The sequence below is a fragment of the Pagrus pagrus genome, assembly GCF_965226575.1.
Source record: "Pagrus pagrus genome assembly, chromosome: 13".
NCBI classification, from domain to species: domain Eukaryota; kingdom Metazoa; phylum Chordata; class Actinopteri; order Spariformes; family Sparidae; genus Pagrus; species Pagrus pagrus.
The window spans coordinates 1,783,904-1,808,834 of NC_140197.1; the positions used below are offsets into that span (position 1 = coordinate 1,783,904).

General features: G+C 40.5%; 2 protein-coding genes across 3 annotated transcripts in view; both read left to right on the forward strand.

The window, feature by feature from the left end:
* smg1 (SMG1 nonsense mediated mRNA decay associated PI3K related kinase) overlaps positions 1–5,168 on the forward strand; it is a 145,442-nt gene extending 140,274 nt beyond the window's left edge. Inside the window, exon 64 of the mRNA XM_084372430.1 lies at positions 3,869–5,168. Coding sequence (XP_084228556.1) covers positions 3,869–3,946 — 78 coding nt within the window. The 3' untranslated portion in view covers positions 3,947–5,168. The remainder of the gene's footprint in view (positions 1–3,868) is intronic.
* A 2,687-nt stretch (positions 5,169–7,855) lies between these two features.
* hao1 (hydroxyacid oxidase (glycolate oxidase) 1) lies at positions 7,856–23,422 on the forward strand. 2 transcript variants are annotated; one of them, XM_084370566.1, is made up of 8 exons: positions 7,856–8,027; positions 10,315–10,466; positions 17,829–18,099; positions 18,260–18,432; positions 18,944–19,035; positions 22,488–22,646; positions 22,958–23,027; positions 23,135–23,422. In XM_084370566.1, exons 1-8 carry the CDS (start codon positions 7,891–7,893, stop codon positions 23,200–23,202), a joined length of 1,122 nt encoding a protein of 373 aa, XP_084226692.1. In that variant the 5' UTR covers positions 7,856–7,890; the 3' UTR covers positions 23,203–23,422. The 2 variants fall into 2 exon arrangements, with proteins under 2 accessions (XP_084226692.1, XP_084226693.1); XM_084370567.1 differs by having other exon boundaries at positions 7,957–8,027; positions 10,413–10,466.
* The last annotated feature ends 1,509 nt before the right edge of the window (positions 23,423–24,931 follow it).

The window sequence follows — 24,931 nt, forward strand, 5'->3', positions numbered from 1 at the left end:
CTGCAGCCAGCTCCCTCTGCTTGCTGGAAAAGGTCACCACCATCTCTTTGGTCTTCTCTGCATTTAACTCCAGGCAGGAGTTATCACACCACTCCACAAACTCATGCAACACTGACCTGTGGTGATGTGAGGGGCCTGAGAGCAGCGACAGGAGAACTATGTCATCCGCGTACTTTACCAGATGATAGTCTGGATGGGTGGACCTGCAGTCATCGGTATAGAGGATGAAGAGCAGAGGAGAGAGGACGCAGCCCTGAGGGGAGCCAGTAGAGGTGATGGATAGGTCAGAGAAGGTGTTTTTGACCAGCACTCTCTGTGACCTGTTAGTCAGAAAGTCTGTAATCCACAGGATCAGCTGGTCATCCAGGAGGAAGCGGGTGAAGAGTTTCTTTGTCAGGATGTGTGGCTGTAGGGTGTTGAATGCAGAGGAGAAGTCCGCAAACAGGAGTCTGGCTGTGGTGTTCTAGATGCTTATGTACAGTGTCCGTGATGTATATTTTAGCATCATCAACCCCTCTGCCTGCGCGATACGCGAACTGGAGAGGGTCCATCAGTGGGTCAGTGACCTTGATGATGTGGTTCTTTATGGCCCTCTCCATAGCCTTCATCACGAGTGAGGTGAGAGCCACAGGCCTCAGGTAATTCAGAGTTCAAGAGCCTCAGTAGCGTGTGGAAGAACCATACACAGCCACAACAGCCTGGCACCTCCTCCTCATGCAGGTCACCATCCTGTTCACACACTGCTGTGGGATGGCATCCCATTCTTCAAACAGCATTTGTCACAAGTCAGCCAACGTGGTTGTGTTGGTCACTCTGGCTCGAACAGCATGCCCAAGCTGATACCACAAGTGTTCAATGGGTTTGAGGACTGCTGGCAGACCATTCCATCCTCTCCACTCACACATTCTGGAGGTAGTCTCTGAGAAACCCTACTCTGTGTGTGACCAGGCTTTCCAATGGTATAAGATTTATTGCCAAGAAGCATTGTTACAATAAAGAAATGATCTACCACACAAATTTCCTTACTTTTTGTGCTACGTTTATATATATCTGTTTGTGTACACTATGTTTTTAACATTTTTGGCACTTTACGTTGCCATTAAACAGTCTACATTCCCAATTGTGCATAGTGATACAGACTTTTTACGGTTGAGGGAGCATAACCCTTTAACATCAATCAGCCACAACATTAAAATAACCTGCTTTATATTGTGCAGGTTCCCCTTGTGCAGCTAAAACAGCTCTGACACATCAAGACAGAGACACAAGATTTCTTGGGGTGTCCTGTGGTGTCTTGCATTGGGACATTGGCAGTGGATCCTGCGGGTCCTGTGGGTTGGGGGGGTGGGGCCTCCATGGATCATACTTGTTCCTGCACATCCCACAGATGCTTGTCAGATTAGGATCTGTGGAATTTGGGGATCAGATCAGTTCCTTGGGCTCTTTGTCACCTTCCGTGGGTCATTCCTGACCAGTTTCTGTGGTGTGGCAGAACACATTGTCCTAAAGGGGAGGCACTGTCATTGGGGATGGGGTGGATGGTGTGTGTCAAGTGGCATCCACATGATGGCTAGGACCCAAGGTTTCCCAGGAGAACATGCATTGTAACGAGATGATCAATTGTTGATCACTTCACCTGTCAGTGGTTTTAGTGTTGTTGCTGATCGGTCTATAACTCTTAGTCTTTGAGCGAGACATTTTGAAGCTTATGACATTAGCTAACATAAGTTCTCTTTGGGCCGCCAGCCTTGAGTGCAACTGTTGGAAGAGTTGCAGCCTATCACAGCACAAAGGCTCATAACATACCGTAAAGGATGTACCCTATTCCGTTCAGATGTCTTAAAGTATCTCAGAGATGTGTACTATACCACAGTTTTATTTATCAACTCACACACATGCTAGCCAGATTTGCAGGCACTCTTCCGGTCGTACAAAAACTTGAAAAGAACCATTTCCTGCCTGGGAGCTGCTGGTTGAATAAGCCTCTTCTAGATTATGCATGCCTGCTCTTCATTGCTTATATTGGAAATATCAGAATGTGAAAAGTAAATCTTTGAATGTTAATGGCAGACCCTACAGCAGTGGGTCAACTCAACCTGCATAGTCTCATTGGTTAACAATATTATCACTAAGCAATTAAATATTAACATCCGTATTCAAAATACTCGTCTTCTGAGCTGGGATTAGTTTTCACTAGAGTCTGATATCAGTACTATCTTAAAAATCGTATCCTATTTTCATATTTCATCAATTTTGACTTTGCCGAGATTAGTAGTCAGGGCACTAGACACGCCTTAACAAGAGTCCACCAGAGCAGCAGTAAGATTTTGGATAAGTTAAATCAAGTCAACTTCCTATTTAAGAATGAAAATTGTGAACACACCCCATTTAAAGTCCCTCCCAATTTTTTTACAAATAATTTAATTTTCTGCTCAAATTTTTAAAAAATTAAGATGGTTGTAAATGGAACAATGCCATATGACTATAGTAGAAACGCAGGGTTATATGTCGTCTGTGTCAATGTGTGTGTGTAGTAGAGCAAGAGAAAGAGAGAGAGACGGTGGCTGCAATCAGAGTAGACTGGTGTTACCGACCGGAACAGGGGAAATTTCAGCAGAGAAGTTGTCTAGTGGCAGTAAATGTACAGTTCAGGTTACAGTTTGACCATAAATAATCTCTGCAGCTCCTAAATACCCAAGATGAACTCACGCTTGAATGACAGCTATCGCTATCCTTGCTATTATTCATGCTAATGGTAATCCATGCTAGTGATGTTGGTCTTGTTAGAATGGTGGCCTTGTTGCGATGGTAATGGGTTACGCATAACTATTAATCACACCCCATTCTCTGTTGTAGAAAGACTGGACTTGACTGATTGACTGGAGGGGGGCTAAGGGTTTTTTTTCTTTTCCCTTTTTCTTTTTTTCTTTTTTTTGCCTGAGTTGGATCTAAATGCCACATCGCTGACTCTGACCAAAGTAGTACTCATCAGATAGTCTGTTTCTTTGTTATCCTGCAGTGTCATTTTTTCCCATGTCTTCCCTGTATCTTCATGAAGTAAAGTACATTTCTGCTCCCTTTAGCAGTCAAAGAATTACAGTACATAACTGTGGATTTCAGCACTTTCATAGCTTGTTGCTGCAGACAGTTTGAGAAGCGATAGTGAAGATGAATCCAACTCTTAATCTCAAAAGTTTAAGAAAGAAACTCTGTGCTCTCCTCAACTCCGGGTGTGTACTACTCCAGAAGCTTCCTGGCCCGGCAGACATCTTGCATCTAACTGTCACAAAAAAGAAGCCACAGCCCCAATTATTACTACTTACTACTTATTATTACATAACTTTAGGCCTAACACAATTTAACCGAGTGAGTTATATACAAATTTCAAATATAATGCACACTGAATGGCTATAGTTTTTATCTGGCTTCTAATCAGTTCAACCACTGACAGATTTCACTCAAAAGATCTTTGGCCGAGCACAGGGAGCGTCTTAGAGAGAGCACACAAACCAGGTCAACAGACAATTTTAATTTATTGGTATCAGGTTACTTGAAAGAGTACCATTAGCTAGAAACAGCTCATATGGTCTTTGTCATTTTAACCAGTGAAAATAAGAAATTAGCTGCTAACTAAATGTTTTGCACTGTTTTTTTATGATGATAATGTTGGAGCTTAGGGAATCCGAACAATTTGCCAACCGCTGTGTCTGTCGTCTATGTCACTCACCACTATTCCCAAATTCATTTTTACCTCACATATGCAACAGAATGCAGCACTGTAGAAGCTGGCTGTGGTAAAGGAAAGTGGGTGCATTAGACTGATTGTAAAACATGTTTCCATAACTGTCATCCTGCTGTATTGTTGCAGGTGGACTTTATCATCAAAGAGGCCACCAACATGGACAACCTGGCCCAGCTGTATGAGGGTTGGACTGCCTGGGTGTGAATGCTATGCTGCTTCATGTCTTTGGTCCAGCGAAGGCTTGGAGATCCACCAGAGTCCAGCGGGTCTGGGGTGTCGGAACAGCAGCACCAGGCCACACTGGGGGGAGGATGTGGGAAGCGGATGCTTAGTCCGCCGTACCAGACTCCTGGTCACCCAAAAAGGGGCAGTGACCTCGTAGCACCGCTGCAACCACACTCCCCCAACCATCGGCGATCGGGCTAACACAGCGCTTAGTGGGCCCCACCTTCCTTTCTGGGGTTTGACAAGGCAAAGCAGCGCCGAATGGGGGAGGGGGGAAGGAGGGCAAAGGCCTCATCACCCTCAACTTGAAAATACCTTCCCCCCTCACCTGCCTAGTTCACTATCAAGTTTTACCCATAAACATCATTTCATCCTGTTGAGCCAATCAAACTCCATCTGAGGGCAGGATAAAACAGGAAGTGAGCGGTTTCCCTCTGAAGCACACAGCCAACATGCTGTGGATGGGACTTCACCGGGGCTAAAGCTCAGATGGATGGGGCATTTACATGGCCACACTGTTTTTCTCTAATCTTTTCCTAAATGGTGTTGTGATTCTGATTGGCCAGTTGGTTACAGGTTTGGGCAGGAATGATAAAACGAAGGCTCCAACAGGATTCCTTAAGGCTACATGGACTCCCACATGAAACCTGAAATGAAATGAAAAGAAATTGAAGTGGAAAACAATATTCAAACAGTACTTTGATCAACAGTAAAGACTTTGACACATCTCTGAAGTGTCAGATATCCCAAAATAAAAAAATGTAATGGAGTTGCTTTCTCAGGAAGGTCCTTTGTGCTTTTGTGGGTCCTGTCATGTGGTATAGTTTTGGATGGTTTATTTGTGAGCTTAGATCAGACAGGTAAAGGTGAAATCACTTAGATGAAGGAGAACCTCTGTCTGAGTCTTTTTCTTCGGTGTGCATCTTTAGTCTGCGTTGTGCTTTTGTAACTATCTTCAGTCATTCTTTAGATAGAAATGTAGAAGTAGATTTCTGCCTTTTTTGACTTGCCTGTTAGAAGCTGTTGCTTGCCTAATATGTATTCACTCCCCATCCCTAATGCTTGCATTTTAGAAATCTCGACCTTCTAGTTTTACATTTTTAGTGGGAGAAATTATGTTTCTGGTGATGGTGCAAAATGTTAATTCTTAAAGCTTTTAATGGATTTTTTTGTTGGATGCCAAATAAACATGGAACTGAGAGGCAGTGAGTGTTTTATTCAACAATTGCATTCTTTAGATTGACTTCTTGACATAAATTGGATACACAACAGAAGCAGCCTGATATTATTTCATCAATAAAGTTCAAGAAGTTCTTCACTTGTTACTAGTTTTCCCGTATCATTACCAGATGATTAAACATGTCATACATCTCAGGGACTGGTCGGGTTAGGCTGAGGGGTGTAACGTTTTCAGCTTTCAAAGGGGACGTAGAAGATGAAGTTTGGTAAACACTGCTCTGGTTTTAAAGTGAAGTAATGTCTTTGTCAATGTTGATCACAGAATAAAGCCTTAATGTGGACTTAGATTAAACTAGACCAAAGTATTGGACTGATTCTATTTTATGCTTTTGTAAATGTGTATGTACAACATACACTGATCAGCCATAGAATTATAACCACCTGCTTAATATTGTGTAGGTCCCCCTTTTGCCGCCAAAACAGTTTGACCCATCGAGGCATGGACTCTGTGAGCCCTCTGAAGGTGTGCTGTCGTAACTTGCACCAAGTCATTAGCAGGGGATCCTTTAAGTCCTGTAAGTTGCAAGCTGGGGCCTCCATGGATCGGACTTGTTTGTCCAGCACATCCCACAGATGCTCAATTTTGGTGTGTGGCAGGGCGCATTAACTTGTACTAGAGTGTACTAGGTCTGCAACAATGTTTATGTAGGTTATACGTGTCAAAGTAACATCCATATGAATGGCAGGACCCAAGGTTTCCCAGCAGAACATTGGCCAAAGCATCACACTGCTTCCACGGGCTGGCCTTCCTGTGGTTCTTCCCTGGTTCCATTTTTTTACCCCCAGGATAGCGACGCACACATCCACAGCTATCCACACGATCTAAAAGAAAGTGTGATTCATCAAACCAGGGCACCTTCTTCCATTGCTCTGTGGCTCATTGTAGCTGCTTTCGGCAGTGGACAGAGGTCAGCATCGGCAATCTGACCTGTCTGCAGTTAGACAGCCCTGTACACACCTACGTCACCTTTCTATCAGAGCCAGCTATAACTTTTTCAGCAATTTCTGCTACAGTAGCTCTTCTGTGGGATCGGACAACACGGGCTAGCCTTAGCTTCATCACGTGCATCAATGAGCCTTGAGCGCTCGTGGCCCTGTTGCCAGTTCACGGTTGTCCCTGCAGACTGGGAACAAGACCTTCTGTTTTGGAGTCGCACAGATCCTTACGTTTGCCCATGTTTTCAAACACATCAACTTCGAGGACAAAATGTTCACTTCCTGCCCAATATATTCCACCCACTGACAGGTGCCATTTTAAGAGATTATCAATGTTATTCACTTCACCTGTCGGTGGTTATAATGTTATGGCTGATTGGTGTAAACCGTTAAGGTAGAATAGTATAATATGAATCTGTCCAAAATAAAGTACAAAGCAATGGTAACAAAGGTGCTTCAGCAACCTTGATATCGTCCTTTGCAGAACTGCGCGTAAGGCACAGCCTGCTGAACACCTCTGCTCCAAGTGTTGTATAACTGTACCAAATCCTGACATCCATGACCAAATCAGTCTTGAAGAGACGTGGCCTGTAGGGGTTTTTGAGGGGGGATGCCATCCCCATTGTTAGCAAAAATGACCAAACTGCAGCCCCCTTATTTGACTGTTCATTGTTGTTTCAATGAACAAATGGTTAAGCAATGCTGCATGGATGCCATGAAAATAAAATTATGCATGTTTTTCAAATTATATTTGGTTTATATTCATAAAAGACAATATATATATATATATGGGGGAACCATTTTACAAAATCATTTTTTCAATATCTTAAAGGAAAATAATACACACCAGTCAGTCAATTTTGTCTTTGGGCAAAGATGTTTGACAGGAGTGTGGACTGAAGAACCATAATGGCTAACTGCACGTTTTTACTAGGGCTGCCTTTACAATCCCAGATATAAACCCTGACTGGGCTTCCAGATGGAGAAAGATTGCTACATGCAAACTTTGTGGAATTTAGGGGTACCCCACAAGGCCTAGCTACACATCGTTTGGCAGTTATTTGGAAACATAGTATACATAATCAGAATGTAACATGAAGTTAAAGGATGGAATTTAAAACCATTTATTCTGGTTAACGTAGTTATTTGTACTCAGAAACGCCTACAGTAAGAGAAAAACTAAGATGGAACACTCAGGTGGACAGTTGACTGTTGACTGAACACATGAGCGATTAACAAGAGGATTCAAAGTTCACAGACCAGCCAGTGCTATTTCACAACCTAGTAACAGTCTAAACACACACAGGATATAAAGGTCCAGATGGTCAGGACTCATATGTCATGGAGAGGGGGTGGGATTAGATAAGTTCACAGTTCTTTATGAACATGTAATTAGAACTGACTGTTTTCTTATGCACTTTTCTTTTGTTGGTTTGTTTGTTTACGATCTTAAAAAAAAAAAAACGCACACAAAAATGTACATGTTCAAAATAAAGATTTTAATCAGTCAGTCAATATCCACAATGTTCACAAACCTCTGGGTTTGTTCTGGTCTTCATAAACACATGATGTCTTTTATCTTGTGTAAACTGAGCAGAGTTTAAGTCATGCTTAAGACGAAGAGGTTTAGGGCTGGTGAAGCCTCCAGCAGGTTAATGATTACTGCAGCTCTGCTTATCACTGCTGCACTGTGTGTTAGATACCAGACAGAGAGCCACCTCAGTGTCTGGCTGTATGAGTGGCTAGCGATGTCGAGGCAGCGTGTGTGTGTGTCAGACTTTGAGGAGGAAGCCAGAAAAGTTCTTCCTAAAGCTGTGTATGACTACTACCGCTCAGGAGCTGATGAGCAAAACACACTGGCTGACAATGTTGCTGCTTTTAACAGGTACAACACACACACACACACACACACACACACACACACACACACACACACACACACACACACATTGAGCACTGATCAGCAGTCGTAGCCAGCCTGACTCATAAGAGGCACTAAGAGACCACACAAGAGTAAGTCAAAGAAAAGAGGGCAACACTTTGATTGAAGGGGTGTGTATAAGACTGACATAACAACATCATAACCATTACATGACATCTGTCATTATGAAAGTTTGACTGTTGTCATTAAGTGTCATTTGGTCTATTGTGTCTAAAAGTTGACATTGTTTGGAAAACTTGACATTAACCAAGACATCATAACTTGTCATGAGGCTAGTTTGACAACAACGAATAACAGTACCAAGGTGGTTTCTTGCCAGGTTTGGCTCCTGGCACTCTGGGCTGATTCAGCTAATTGTGACAGTTGATTACACGTCCAAATTAGTTGAGGTCAAGAAAATTATTTATGACTGTGTTACAGCATTTGGCAGTGTAATAATATTATTGCTTTTAACAATGGTCTCATGACAGCTAGTGTCAAAACCAACCACGTGAGTTTATTAGTCATGTTAACACAAAGCAAATTTGTTTTTTAAGTTTTGATAATTATGTCTTCTATGACATGTTTATCACAGGTTATGTTGTCTTGGTTAATGTCAGGTTGTCAAAAAACAAGAAAGACATCTCGTACAATGTCAACTTTTCATTCAAAGTCATTCAAATTGACTGAATGACACCAACAGTCATAGACATTCATACATTCATGTTCATGTCGTGTCAGGGCGGTGTCATGTCATACTCCGAATGAATGTTACTGAAAATAGACTTAATTCAGAATAATAGCTGTATTCCAAAAAAGGACTTCTAATTTCTTTTCATTCAGTCTTTACATGTACAAAAGTGCAGGTTTCTCTGAGGTTTTGTCACTTAAGTGATTTGTATTCTGTTTTTTAAATGTTATTAATCACCCACCATTCTCTTTTTTACTTCGTTTTTTATCGCTGTAAGCAGTTATCACACTCATCCTACTATTAGGGCCCAAGCAGGAAACCTGCGAGGTCCCTATTGTTTTTCGAATGATTATTATTAGGGCCCAAGCATGAATCTCGTGCGAGGACCTACTGTATCTGTAAGGATTATTATTATTTTTATTCCATCCCCAAGATTGCATATTTGGCGGCTTTAACATACCCCAAAACTCACCAAAATTGGAACGTACGTCACATGTGAAAAATTTGATAATTCAGAATGATCGGGGGTGGGTGTGGCCAGGGGACTCCATAGCGCCACCTAGCGTTGTTTTGTCCCCGCAAACTTTTTCTCGGATCGTCTTGAAATTTACAGGAGCCATGGGTCTCAAGGATTTAGGCAGGAATCATTTTTTCAGATTTTTAGCCGCAACAGGAAGTCGGCCATCTTGAATGGTGTGCAAATACAATTATATTATTTAGATTATTTCTGCTGGTAACATACATTTGTGAACACAGACCACACTACAGTTTAATACATCAAAATTAATATCAAAACACCCCTAAGCCTTACTTATATGACTGAGCAGGGTCCAGTTAACTCACTTCTAGCATAATTGAAGACGTTGTGGGAAAGTGGCAGAAATATCACTGTATAACAGTTATGAATTATCTAAATTATTTAGGCTATTTGTTGTTAGGTTGTATTTATTTCATTTCGCTCTCCTTAAACTGACAACACCGGCCAACACGCTTCAAAACGCTCAACTTTTACTTTGAAGGATGTTTCCGACACTGGACTTCCTTTTTCAATTTTCATTGCACAAGTTGGATAAAGGAACAAGCTGCATTACACGTCTTAAGACAATGAAATAGGAAATACCCCCAAAAATGGGATGTTTCATTACACAACGTAAATAATGCAGATTCATTATACTTCATGCACGGACCTGTTTTAGGTCACTTCCGTTGCAGTTCACTTCCGTTGTGGCTTTTGTATTTGTGTTGTGGCTTTTGTATTTGGCCTGACACCTCTGGGCCACCGTACAAACCTCATAGACAACATGAATAAATTAAATAAATAAAAGACTGGTACAACAAGAAGGGTTACAGCATGACTCGCAAATATTCCATTACAACAAATAGAGGCTTCATTGCAAAGATTGTGTTACCTTACAATGTACAGCATGTCACAGAAATCAATCTGAAACTTTGTAATGTTTTTCCATTTGTGTGTGTGTGTGTGTGTGTGTGTATGTATGTATGTATGTATGTATGTATGTATGTATGTATGTATGTATGTGCGTGCGTGCGTGCGTACAGGTGGTATCTCGTCCCACGGGTGTTGAGGAATGTGTCCACAGTGGATTTGTCCGTCTCTGTGCTGGGCCAGAAGCTCAGCATGCCTCTCTGTGTTGCAGCTACAGCAATGCAAAGGATGGCTCATCCTGAAGGAGAGACAGCTACAGCAAGGGGTAAACACACACACACACACACATACACAAGCACACAGTGTGTGAACTGATACAGAATGCAATTTGGGAATATAGAATGATTTAGAATTGATCACATGTTCAACTTGGGGGTATCTGTTACACCCAATAATGTAATAATGTCATGAAAATGAAAGAACATCCGCACTTAACTTAATCAAAATTGTAATAAAACCCAATAATGTTATAACTTCACCAATAATGTAATAATAACTGATGTTTTATGTTTAAACATATTCTGCAGCTTCTCTTCTGATGGTGACTAATCTAAGTTTCACTCTGGTCTAAAGGATGATTCTTGCACAATGTCCAATCAGCATGGGTATGGCAGGTTCATTTCCTTCTGATAGGGATTTTACTTTAATGCCTCTGTAGCTGATAACAATGTACCACTTGCCGTGCATTGCAAATTCTTTATGAAGACTAATGTTTACATTTCAAAACATTAAATTGGTTAGGGTTAGTGCTTTCAGTGGGCTAACATGACTCTAATAGTATTACAATATTTATATAATTGCAAACTTTACATTTCCGAGAAAGTAGCATACTATTTTACATCACTACATTATCTATCAAAATGATACATCAGTGGCTCCTGAAAGTTATGACAGTATCGATACAAATGTTATTGCAATATCAGTAAGGGCATTTTATTTCATTGTTAGTCAAGTTTTTACATTATTAGGTTTAATTACATTTTCTTTTTTCTTTTTTTGACTTTCTTTCCTTTATTTGGTTTCACATCTTCACAACAATTCCATCTTCATCTTTAGATATGTCCTTTCATAGAGTGAACCATTTTTTCAGTTTTTTAACACAAAACAGACGGAACATGGGGTGTGTTGAGTTTGAGAAAATGGATAAAATATAGACAAGCTATAAAGAGATGAATAAACACCTTTTTTTTTAAACAAAAAAGGGCGTTTTCGGGAAATATACTAAATATACTCAAATTTGTGTTCCTGGAGCCTCATTGAAAAGGCCATTCTTTCCATTACGAAGATTTCATAAATAATATCGCACCAGTTCTCTATAGATGGGGCATTTGGCTGGAGCCATTTCCTTGTAATTGCTTTTCTAGCAGCAATACTTAGGATTCCAAATAAGTGTAAGTACGTTGAACATAAGAGACCAAAGAGGAGTTCATCCCACTTGAATTTAATTTTTGTCCCAAATATAGTGACTAATTCTGAATAGGTCTTACACCAAAAGGCATTTACTTTTGGACAGGCCCAAAACAAGTGGTAGTGGTCGGCTTCCTGGGAGCCACACCTCCTCCAGCAGCTGGAGCTGCCTGAGTGATGAGATTTCTGAGCAGCTCTTGAAGAGCTCTGTGTGGTCTGGAAATTACTTAAAGCCCTTAATCTGTTTTATAGGCACTAATAAGAACCTTCAATAAGATATTTTCAAATGCCCTTTGACTCTGTAACATAAGGCTGTTTATATGGTGACGTACCTGAAGAAATCATAAAAAGTCACTATTATTAATCCATGTAGTCTTTTCTAGTGTCCCCTGATTGAAAAAGGAACAATATGAGGAGGGGCCTCGATGAGCCCATCCTATAACTCGCATCCAGTTTGTTTTGGGTAAAATCAAGGTCATGGGACCAGTTCAGAATCTTAATCTCTTCAAACAGACCATTTTTATTAACATTTAGCCGAGAGATAAATTAATCAATTTATTACCCGTTTCCATTAAATTCTTAATAAAGCTTTTATCCCCTAAATGAGCCTGAATTGGAACAGCTCCGGACATGTTCTCTTCATGGTTCAATTACATTTTCAGAGAATCATTACACACTGAGCTTGAGAATATAACATAATATGGAATGGGACTTGAAGGAATAGAATAACGTCTTAAAGGGGAACTACCGTTTTTTACAACCTGGACCTTATTTCTAGCATAAAATATGATCATTTACTCACCCAGATAACTTTGGTGTCATTTGAAGTCGTTCGGACGAAATTAGATCCAGTGGAGCGCCGCGTATATCCATATAATGCGAGTGATCGGGGCACTGAAGCGCAGCCTCTATGAGCATTATCTGCCACAAAACTAGTTCATTTCACCAATATTTTGTCATGATACGCTAGTGCTGTTCCCCTCTGAGTTGGCTGTCGCGGGTGCGCGCGCAGCTCAGAGATGACATCATCCAGGTCAGAGGTAGTAGGTCAACCTACAGACCCCGGATGTTGATAACAGGCAACAGGCGGACTCAGAGGGGAATAGCACTAGCGTATCGTAACAAAATATTGGTGAAATGAACTAGTTTCACGGCAGATAATGCTCATAGAGGCTGCGCTTCGGTGCCCCGTCACTCGCATTATATGGATATAGCGGCGCTCCACTGGATCTAATTTCGCCAAATGACATCAAAGTTATCTGGGTGAGTAAATCATCGTATTTTATGCTAGAAATAAGGTCCAGGTTGTAAAAAATGGCAATTCCCCTTTAAAAATAAAAGTGCTAACTAGACCATACAGGACTCTTCAGCTTGTCAAGGCTTCTGGTAGAACTTTTTAGAAAGGTTCCACCTAAAAGGGTTCTATTGAGAACCCAACATGAGAGCTTATACCTAGAATCATCTGTGAAAGTTTCCACCCAGACTTCCTATATGAGGTTCTAACCCTCCTGTGGTGTGCAAGTAAATGGAATAATGAAGGTGGAGGGTTATCTCCACATCTTCAGGAAAACCTAAAATCATCAGCAGAAGATTGGGTCTTGGGTGCAGTTGGGTGTTCAAAAGAGACAATGATCCAAACACACATCAGAAGTGGTAAATGAATGGATCAATCAGACTAGAATGGAGGTTTTAGAATGGCCTTCCCAAAGTCCTCACTTGAACCCCATCAAGAAGATGTTGACCATGCTGAAGATACAAGTCTGTGCCAGGAAGCCAACAAATTTAGTTGAACTTCACCATTGTTTAGCTGAAGTTGACTTCTGTCAAGAGGGAGTGGTTCAAAATTCACCCCGGACTACCAGGAGCTTGTGGATGGCTATCAAAAGCACCTAGTTGAGGTGAAAGTGGCCAAGAGACATTTAACCAAATATTAGAATTACTGTATGTATATTTTTGATCCAGCAGATTTGCTCACATCTTCAGGAGACCTATAATAAATTCATTACTGAACCAAACTTCATGAATGTAGGAAAAAACAAATCAAAATCAAATCAATTGTAGTTGTATTGCCCAAATCACATCACATTGCCTCATTGGGCTTTACAATCTGTACAGCGAGTGAGACCATCTGTCCTTAGACCCTCGATTCTAGTGAGGATAAAAAAAGAGATGGAGGAAACGTCAGGAAGAGCCACAGAGGTGGGATCCCTCTGCTAGGATGGACAGACATGTACATGTACAGAATAGAACAACAAAATCACAGTTTACAAATTTCAACGACAGAATATCTGATCCAAGGAAATTATGTAAAATATATGTGAACAGCGTGGATCTAGGAGGAGACTGAGTGGGCCCAAAGTAAAGCACATCGGCCTGTCTTCAGCAAGTGGATTCATGTGATCTTCAGCAATGGTGACAGAGGGGGAGGAAAAAAAACTGTTCATCATGCCGAAGTTCACTTAGTAATTCCGAGGAATCATAAGCTAGCTACAAACAACAAAGTAACAAACAGTAGGAGTATCTGCACATAATAATGCTGACAGTTGAAAAGTTGAATAAGCCTGACTAGTCCTATAGTAACAGCCTCCACTGCCACTTTAGGCTGTGTAGTTTATTTCTACAAAAAACAAGAAACAAAAGCTAGGATCTAAATAGTCCACTTCCACCACAAAGTCCCTAGCTAGAGCTTTCTGAAATTTGATATAAAATTAAGCTTACAGTACCTTGATTCACTGAAGTTTCTGATCTTCTCTCACTTCTCCTGTATCAATTCCTACACAGATATAGGCCTGTGTCGAGTGTCATTAAAGGGGTAACTTTATAAAGTGTATCAAATGTTTTATGAGTTGAGTTCTTAAATATATGCACCTTCTAGTAAATTCTGCAAATGTTCTAGATTAGGTTCTTTCTTTCTTTGTGTATATAACATTCTGTCCATTTGTTACAGTAATGTATGTGTTTTGCGTATACAGTATATTCTTATAAACTAGTTCCAAAGGGTTTTTTCCCTAAAGGACTGAGGTTCTTCTCAGAACCATTTGCTTTTGAAGAACTGTTTATTGAAGAAAGGGTTCCTTGTAAGACTAGGTTCCATTGAGAATCACTTTCTTCTCAAGAAAAAATAATTCTTTAAGGATTGTTGAAGGTGTCAGTGTTAAAAGATCCTCACCCTCAAATATTCAAATGTTTACCCATGTTTGACTATTGATTTTAGGGTTGGGTTGGTTTCCAGTTTTGCCAGCCAGTGTATAAGCTAAAAATGCTTTGACTTATGAACTAACTAAACATGCATTTGTCATTATTAAACTTCTTAGCAAACAGTGTTGGGGAGACGTAAACTACGTATAGTTGAACTACATAGCTTAACTACAATTTGCTGTAACTTGCTGGTAGTTAAACTACATTCATATTTTGTGCTGCGTCAAGTATTTCAACTACTTTTTGGGTCATTTTTTGAAGTTTAACTACTCAATTTTCACTACAATTTTGGCCAATAACATGAATTTTTTTTTTTTATAAAAAAGACCTATTTAATGTAAATTTTATTTTATTTTTCTTTGAAAAAAGGCATGAAACATGTCATGACATGCTAAGCCAACACTGCCTCTGATTGGCTTGCCCTGGCAGCACTCAAATGCTTCACAGAGTGGGTGGGTCTTTTTGCCAAGGAAGGCAGTGCTCATATGGCACAAGCACGTCATGGACAACCCTCTCCCTACCCCCGATGCACCCCCGAACGCGCCAGCCCAACCATGGCCATATTTGAGCATACATGTTGGATATAGATGCATCTAAAAACTTTGAGAGACTGCGCATGTGTCGTGTCAACAAGCGATTCTGCCCTGGCGTCTAGTTCTAGTGCCTAAGTGTTAGCGCCTCTGAAGTTCCTGTGATGTTGACCAAAAATGTCAGCTTTTGTTCTTTAAAAAATAAAACTTGACTTGAGAGGCATATTTCTGCTGGCATGTGAATTTTTGGAAGGCTATTATATTTTGTTTCGTATACACCATATGTTGATTTATTTAACGCTGAGTCAAATGATTATTAGTTGCTAAAGCTACTTTTTTTAGCAGTAGTTTGACAAACTACATTTCTCCAGGGGTAGAATGTAGTTTGTTCAAACTACTGCCAGGCTGAACTACATGTAGTTTTACAAGCTACACTTGCAAAGTAGCTTCCTCAACACTGTTAGCAAATTATGAAGAGACAAGAAGCAGCTCTCAAAAATTTTACTTCTAACTCAACAACTCACAAAATTGAACAACCTTGGGCACCCCATTAGCTCAGCTGGTAGAGTGTGCGACGCATGCACAGAGGTCTTGTCCTTGCTGCAGCAGCCCAGGGTCTGACATGTGGCCATTTGCTGCATGTTTTGAGAGAATCATGGTGTCATCACTTAAGAAGGAGGTTGATTCGCTGCTTGATCCTTTTCAGTTTGCATATAAGCAGGGGCGTGGCACAGCATCACTCATCTGGTCACTAAACATCTGGAAGACCCCAAAGCTTATGTTCATTTAGTGTTTGTCGATTTTAGTTCAGCGTTTAACACGCTGCAGCCACATCTACTGATTGAAAAATTGAAGAACCTGAATGTTAATCCCTTTATACTGAAATGGTTTATGTCTTTTCTAACTAACCGTGTACAGTATGTCAGAGTTAATAATGTCCAGAACCTCCAGCACTGGTGCCCCCCAGGGATGTGTGAGCTCCCCTGTGCTCTTTACACTATACACCAACGATTGCATAAAAGTCCATCCTGATAACTACATCATCAAATTTTCAGATGACACTGCCATTCTGGGGTTGTTGCACAAAGATGGCAGTCCAGTAGCTTACCATTCTGAGATCTGTAAGTTTGTTCAGGGGTGTGACTCTAATCATCTGATGCTAAATGTAAAGAAAACCGAAGAGATGGTGTTCAATATTAAAGCTGTGGACAACTTGAGGCCAGTGGTCATCCACAATGAACCCATCGCTCAAGTTTCTTCTTATAAGTACTTGGGAGTCTACATTGATGACACACTCAGCTGGAGGGCCCATGTGGAGAGTCTGCTCCAAACTGCAACAGAGATTGTTTTTTCTGCGCAGATTGAGAGTTTTTGGTGTTGAGTAGAAGTTTATGTTGTTGTTTTATCATGCCATACTGGAGAGTACTATAAGGTACGGAATTACAGCCTGGTACGGCAACTTGTCTGTACAACTGAAGACACAAATTAATCGTCTGATACAACATGCCATGAAAATTATGGGTGTCAAAGATCATGTTTCTCTTCAAACCATTTACGAACAATCCACCTTGAGACACGCACGCAAAATTCTGTCTGATCAATCTCATATTCTCCATTCAGAGTACCAGCTGCTTCCTTCCGGGAGGAGATTTAGAGTTCCCCGGAGCAGGTTGAACCGCTACAAACATTCTTTTATCCCAACATCTGTTAATATCCTGAATACACATATGTAGTTCAGTGTGTACAGTTGACAAAACACTGTGTACCATAATGGTTTGGGCAACTGCCATTTATTGTTGCTGTGTGCTGTGACGGTATGGGTAATGGATATGTGTTGTTCACTGTGTACTGTATCAGTACAGGTTATTAATTGACTGATTGATTGATTGATTGACTGATTGATTGATTAATCGACTGATCGATTGAATTATTGACTGATTGTTTGATTGATATTTTATGCTGCTGTGTACTGTAACAGTACGGGTAACTGATTGATCGACTTTTATTGTCTGCTGTGCACCTGTCTTGTATGTGTGATGTGTGTCGCCTGGTGCGATCATTCAATGTTGCTGTTCTTCTTATTTTAAAACTGCGGACCATCAGTGAGTCCACGACAAATTTCCCTACGGGGACAATTAAAGTACATGAAATGAAATGAAATGAAATGTCATTCCCTCTCTCTCTCATCTCATTTCCTGCCATCTCTAAAAGCTGTCCTGTCAATAAAGCAATGAGAGGGCCAAAAAAATACTTCTGGGAACATGGACTTTGCCCAAAGGCAACAAAGAAGTAGTGTGTATTGGTTATTGTAATATTTGACATGTTTACATCAATAAAATGTTGTCTTCTTTCATAAATATGGTGCAAAGTAGGTTTTCAGAGTTTTATAACTCACTGGAGGAGGTAAAATCTGTTCATAATTCATCATGAGCCCTCTTTCAAACTTCTCTGGAAAACACCCTTAACACCACTAATATTGTATGTCAATCCAGCATGCCAGGCAGTGGGAACAGGGATGATGCTGAGCTCCTGGGCCACCTCCACTATAGAGGAGGTGATGTCAGCAATGACTGCCTCAGTGGGCGCTGGGGGTGTCCTGTGGCTGCAGCTTTACATCTATAAAGACAGAGAGCTCACACTATCATTGGTCCGCCGGGCAGAGGAGGTGGGCTATAAGGCTATCTTTGTTACTGTGGATACACCATACCTGGGGAAGAGACGGGACGACATGCGCAACCACTTCAAATTGCCCCAACATCTAAGGTAGGAACCAAAAACACATGAGCAAGAGCATCACTTCCCAAATTCCACAATCGAGATTATAGAATGCATGGTGACCTCCCATCCCAACTCTTGACTGTGTGTGTGTGTGTGTGTGTGTGTGTGTGTGTGTGTGTGTGTGTGTGTGTGTGTGTCTCCCCAGCATGTCTAACTTCTCCACAGCCTCCCTGGCTTTCTCTGAGGGAAGTTATGGCAATGACAGTGGTTTGGCTGTTTATGTTGCAAAAGCAATTGACCCCACTCTATGTTGGGATGACATCACCTGGTTGAAAAAACACACATGTCTACCTGTAATTGTGAAAGGAGTACTGAATGGTACACATGAGCTCACACACACACACACACACACACACACACACAGTTGTGTTAATGGTGTTTCATATGATTCCACAAAAGTAAAATCTTCAATTTTCAAATTGAATAACATTTAGTTTTTACAGACCAAACCAGAGCTGTTATTCTTTACAGTCAGTGCCCAGTGTTGTCATATTTTAAAAAAAGCTTAAGGGCCACTTATTCACACATATTTGAATATGAGGCCTTACTCTCTACTCACAATGTCCCAGTTTAGAGCCCAAGTAAGCTGGAATGAAAGGGGGCAAAATGGTCATCAAAGTAATAGGTCCCATTTAGAACTACCAGCATAAAGTAATTAACACTTAAATTGGCTGAACATATTAGAAACAATATCCCAATTAATCAACAACTTGTTTTTAAACTGTGAGGAAATCTTTTAGCAACACACTGTGATATTGTGTGCCTGACTTTGTCTCATTCAAGATGCTCTTGTTCAACACTGTATGTTTGTGTGTGTGTGTGGGGTCAGGTGAGGATGCTGTCCAGGCTGTGAACTATGGTGTTGATGGCATCATGGTATCCAACCACGGAGCTCGACAACTGGATGGAGTTCCTGCAACGGTGTGTGTGTGTGTGTGTGTGTTTGTGTGTGTGTATTGTTCTATTATGAAATATCAGGTATCAGATGGGATCATCCATCTTTAATATGATGCAAAGTCTTCCTCTGAACAGCTTAAGTCCAGGAAATGAAACAATGTCTTTTTTATTGTAATCATGTAACATAATCTGAATATTCTGGAGATTGTTTTTACTGCAACAATTCTATATTGTAGACAGTAGACTTAGCCACACTCTGGGCTCAGTCTTTAAAGAAAAATATATGGTGTTTATGTAGAACACTATAGAATGTTCTATTCTATACCTTTATTATTGTCAAATGATCCTGCCAAAAAAAGCTAAATGATTATGTGATGGTGCTTCTCTCAATACTTTCTCACTTCGTTACTACACCATAGCACTCAGTCCCAAGTCCAAGGTGTGAAGACAGGCTTCTCAGCCCATGCCCACTCATGCCTCACACAGACCCAGGAGTCTAAAAACTTCAATCCACAAGAATTCAACTGTTACTGTTAACATTCTGATTCTCCTGGTTTTCCAGTATATTGTCAAACATCTTTGGTGAAAGTAGGTTATATTTGGAGGAAATAAAAATGTTGTACATACAGTGGTGTTTGAACGTTTGTGAACCCTTTAGAATTTTCTATATTTCTGCATAAATATGACCTAAAACATAATCAGATTTTCACACAAGTTCTAAAGGTATATAAAGAGAACCCAATTAAACAAATGAGACAAAAATATTATACTTGGTCATTTATTTATTGAGGAAAATGATCCAATATTACATATCTGTGAGTGACAAAAGTATGTGAACCTCTAGGATTGGCAGTTAATTCGAAGGTGAAATTAGAGTCAGGTGTTTTCAATCAATCATACAATCAGTGGGTGCCCTGTTCTATTTAAGGAACAGGGATCTATCAAAGTCTGATCTTCACAACACATGTTTGTGAACGTGTATCATGGCATGAACAAAGCAGATTTCTGAGGACCTCAGAAAAAGAGTTGTCGATGCTCAATAGGCTGGAAAAGGTTACAAAACCATCTCTAAAGAGTTTGGACTCCACCAATCCACAGTCAGATAGATTGTGTACAAATGGAGGAAATTCAAGACCATTGTTACCCTCCCCAGGAGTGGTCGACTAACAAAGATCACTCCAAGAACATGACGTATAATCGTCGGCGAGGTCACAAACTAGGGTAACCTGGGACTCCAGGGTAACTTCTAAGTAACTAAAGGTCTCTCTCACATTGGCTAATATTAATGTTCATTGGTCCACAGTCAGGAGAACGTTGAACAACAATGGTGTGCATAACAGGATTGCACGGAGAAAGCCACTGTTCTCAAAAAAGAACATTGCTGCCCGTCTGCAGTTTGCTAAAGATCATGTGGACAAGCCAGAAGGCTACTGGAAAAAAGTTTTGTGGACGGATGAGACCAAAATAGAACTTTTTGGTTTAAATGAGAAGCGTTATGTTTGGAGAAAGGAAAACGCTTCATTCTCAGTATAAGAACCTTATCTCATCTGTGAAACACGGTGGTGATCATGGTTTGGGCCTGTTTTGCTGCATCTGGGCCAGGACGGCTTGCCATCATTGATGGAACAATGAATTCTGAATTACACCAGCAAATTGTAAAGGAAAATGTCAGGACATCTGTCTGTGAATCTCAAGAGAATGTGGGTCATGCAGCAAGACAACCACCCTGAGCACACAAGTCGTTCAACCAAAGAATGGTTAAAGAAGAATAAAGTTAATGTTCTGGAATGGCCAAGTCAAAGTCCTGACCTTAATCCAATCAAAATGTTGTGGAAGGACCTGAAGCGAGCAGTTCATGTGAGGAAACCCACCAACATCCCAGAGTTGAAGCTTTTCTGTACAGAGGAATGGGCTTAAATTCCTCCAAGATGATGTGCAGGACTAATCATCAGTTACCAGATAGGTTTAGTTGCAGTACAAGGGGGTCATACCAGATACTGAAAGCAAAGGTTCACATACTTTTGCCACTCACAGATATGTAATATTGGATCATTTTCCTCAATAAATAAATGACCAAGTATAATATTTTTGTCTCATTTGTTTAATTGGGTTCTCTTTATCTACTTTTAGTTCTTGCTTGAAAATCTGATGTTGTTTTAGGTCATATTTATGCAGAAATATAGAAAATTCTAAAGGGTTCACAAACTTTCAAGCACCACCGTATATTGCAAATGACAGCAAAATAAAATCAATAGAGTGACACACTTCTGAATTGACCATTCAACAAGGTTTTTTCACAACTCACTAGATGTGCTGAAAAAATGTCAGCTCTTTTGTATGTTCATGTGATTTTTGAAGATTAGAATATGAAGTTTCATTTTTCATTCATTTTTGCCATTAGCCACGCCCACTTTCAAAGATCATAAGCATATTTAAGCAGTCTCCTGAAACGCTTGTAGGGGCTGCGTCGCTCAGAGCCCCAGGGCCCTCATGCGTGGGCCCCTAATAACAATGATGATGATGATGGTGATGATAGCAGGAGTCAAGCAGGACCATATCAGTAGGGCCAACCACGCTTATTGGGAACCTGGAAAAGGAGCGAGACAAAGAGAGTGGCGTAATTAAAATTTAAAGGACTAAAGCAATTTTTGGAGTCACTTTGTAGAGTCAAATTCAGATTCAACACAGAGCAAAGATGGTTAAGAGACAGAAACAGAAACCCAATCACCAAAAAAGGAATGCTATAAAGAAAGAGGGGAAAGGAAAAAGATTTTCAATCAGCCCCAAGTTTTAACCCAAATAAAACATCTTATAAAGAGAGACACCCCACATAAATGAAGATTTACTTACCATAGGCTTTCTATTGAAACTTGTAGCTATAATTGGAAAATGCTTACAAAGAACTGAGAGAATTTGCGCCCATCACTATGCTCTTGTCAGGGTTGCAAAATACAGAAATATTCGAGTTGGAAACTTTCCATCGAAAGTCACAACTGCTGTACACCCCAACGTGCACAAAGGTATGAGGGCCCGCTCAATGCAGCCTTAATTAGATCATGTGTCTCTAATTGTTTAGGGGCCAACACAGTAACTGTTTTTGTCTGAGTTGAATAGCAGAAAATTGCTGGTCATCGCTGGTCACCAAATGCACAATTTAATCAGTTTTACTTAGCTCTAGTCCCTATCGATAGTTTCCTGTTAATATGTCATACTGGTAAGGGTTTGTGCTGTGAGGTCTAGTCATGAGGCCATAAGAGGTCACAAAATCATTTGAATGCCTCGATTGCCAGTAACAACAAACATTCCTGTACTCCTAAGAACTCAAGTAGCTTTCTGCTGCCACTTCACTCATTTCAGGATGGGATTTGGGATTTGTGGATGATAAGATAAACATAGATTATCATCAGACACATTTTAAATGTTTTTTATGTGACAATGTAAATATAAAGTGTAAGATTTTGTGTTTGTGTATGTAGCTGGATGTGTTGGAAGAGATAGTAAAGGCAGTACAGGGTCGCTGTGATGTCTACATGGATGGAGGAATAAGGCGAGGGACCGACATCCTGAAGGCCTTAGCTCTGGGAGCAAAGGCTGTCTTCATTGGCCGACCAGTGCTGTGGGGCCTCGCCTGTCAGGTGACGCACTTCACTCATCCACAGGTTCATTAGCCTTAATGAGGAGGAGGCTGTGTGTGTAAATTTTTCCTGTAGAGGAATCACACTAAACGCATCTGATATGCTTTTTTGAAATTCAGTTCCACTGAATTCAAAACTGTTCTTTTAAGTTGTTTTTTGGCTGTCCAAGTCCTTAGCATGTAGTAACACATCATTAGCTCAAAATAAGATGGTTATTATTAAAAATGGACAAAACACACACAAAAAACTACACTCTCTAGCACTAAGACTCTAATGTGACACACAACTAAACAAATGTGGTATGTGTCCAGGGGGAACAGGGGGTTACTGAGCTTCTGGACCTTCTCAAAGACGAGCTGCGACTGGCTATGGCCCTGTCAGGTAACGCACACACATAAACACACAAACACACATATTGTCACCTATCAATCTTTCTCTCAGTGTGTGTGTGTGTGTGTGTGTGTGTGTGTGTGTGTGTGTGTGTGTAGGTTGTCGTTCTGTATCTGAGGTGAGCAGGTCCCTGGTCAGGAGATTGGAGTTCACCTCTAGGATGTGAAAGACGGACCTGTTGGAGGAATCACTAGACAATTATCGATGGATCATTGGACACATTCATTTTTTTCAGAATGAGTTTGCTATTTTTGGTAGTAAGACCTGTCAGAATAGTATATACTCAAATCTAATGTAAGGTTGAGTTGCAATACTGGCCAATGTCTTGTAGTCAGTGAATAAAGTGGCACTGATTAAAGTGGTACTTGACTGATTTTACTCATCAAGGTGAGTTTACTGGTCATGATTAGTATTACTCAGCATGTGAAAACAGAAATAATGAAGGCCCTTTCGAGTTGCATTGTGGGAAATGTAGGTTCTCGGTCAACCAGGTCAGGGTTAACCAAGAAGGGTTGACTCTAGAGCAGGGGTCAGCAACCTTTACTATCACAAGAGCCATTTTTGCCCCCGTCTCTCGCCCAAAAAATCTGTCTGGAGCCGCAAAACATATTTGTGTCTTATAATGAAGATAACGCAGCCTAGAAAGTCTAAATTAGGCCTAAATGAGCATTCATTTATATTTTCACATGATGTGGCAACTCTGCAGTGGGCTACTTATGCTTACAGTATAAGGTAGTTGAACTTTGCATTTCCATTTGAGTGATGCCATGTCTGGGGCATTTATGAAACAAAAGAACTGGCCTACAATAAATAGAAATAGAGGAGCAATACAGAAGAACTATATATGCAGACCTACTTAAGTCCTCCCTGTGTTTGTGAAAATGTACAAAATAAAAAGTAGCCTCACTTGATAATAAATAAAACACACAGCAGCAGCCTAGAACAGTTTCAGTTTTCTTTTAGTCCATTTCAGTGTGAGGTAATTCTTCCTTTTTTTATCCTCAGCCACACACAGCGATCAACCCTTGGGCTTGATCATAAAACACAATGATATTAACTCAGGATCATTCAATTAATCACAACGTGATAGAACAGATACAATTCTGTGTGAAGGCTGTGCATTTTTATTGTCGGAGAATGTAAGGTCTTCTCATTTTACCTCTATCAATGCTGAATATTAAGCTGCTCTGGCATTATGGAGAGCTTTCTTATAGTTTTTTTAGCGAGACCAAACAAGATTCTGTTTGGTCTGGCAGCAGTCAAGACCAGCTTTGTGATATCCCACAAAATCGCCCAAAACAGTAAGCCATTTTCTGAAAGAGAGTTTATTAAAGAGTGTTTGGTGGATTAGCTGCGCTAATATGCCCAGAGAAAAAGGCGTTTGAGAATATGCCGCTTTCCAGGCGTTCTTTGAAAAATGGCAAAAACATGCACATTTTATTAACAACTGCTTTTGTTGATGTTGATTAAATAGTGACATAATTGCATTTTGTGCTATGTCTGCTTCACTTTTTCATGTTCTAATCATAACATTTACTATTACCAGTCGCATCTTATCAAAGACCTTACAATTTACTGCTTTTTATAAAGAGATCAAATTAATATTGAGCAGAATTGAGTTTAGCCTATTGGTCGGGCCCTCCACAACAGCCCTGTTTCTCATGTGGCCCCTTGGGAAAATTAATTGCCCACCCCTGGTCTTGAGGAATATACATCTTCAGTGACATCATATATCAGCAAATGTGATGGTGATATGATCACAAAGACAGTAAGATCATTCCGCAACTGGAACGGTTGGTAGCTTTAAGAAGGATATTTACAGAAGCTGTTGAAATGAGTTTATTCACTGTAGCACTAAAATTAACATTGAGGGAGTGCTGCCTTAAACAGGGAAC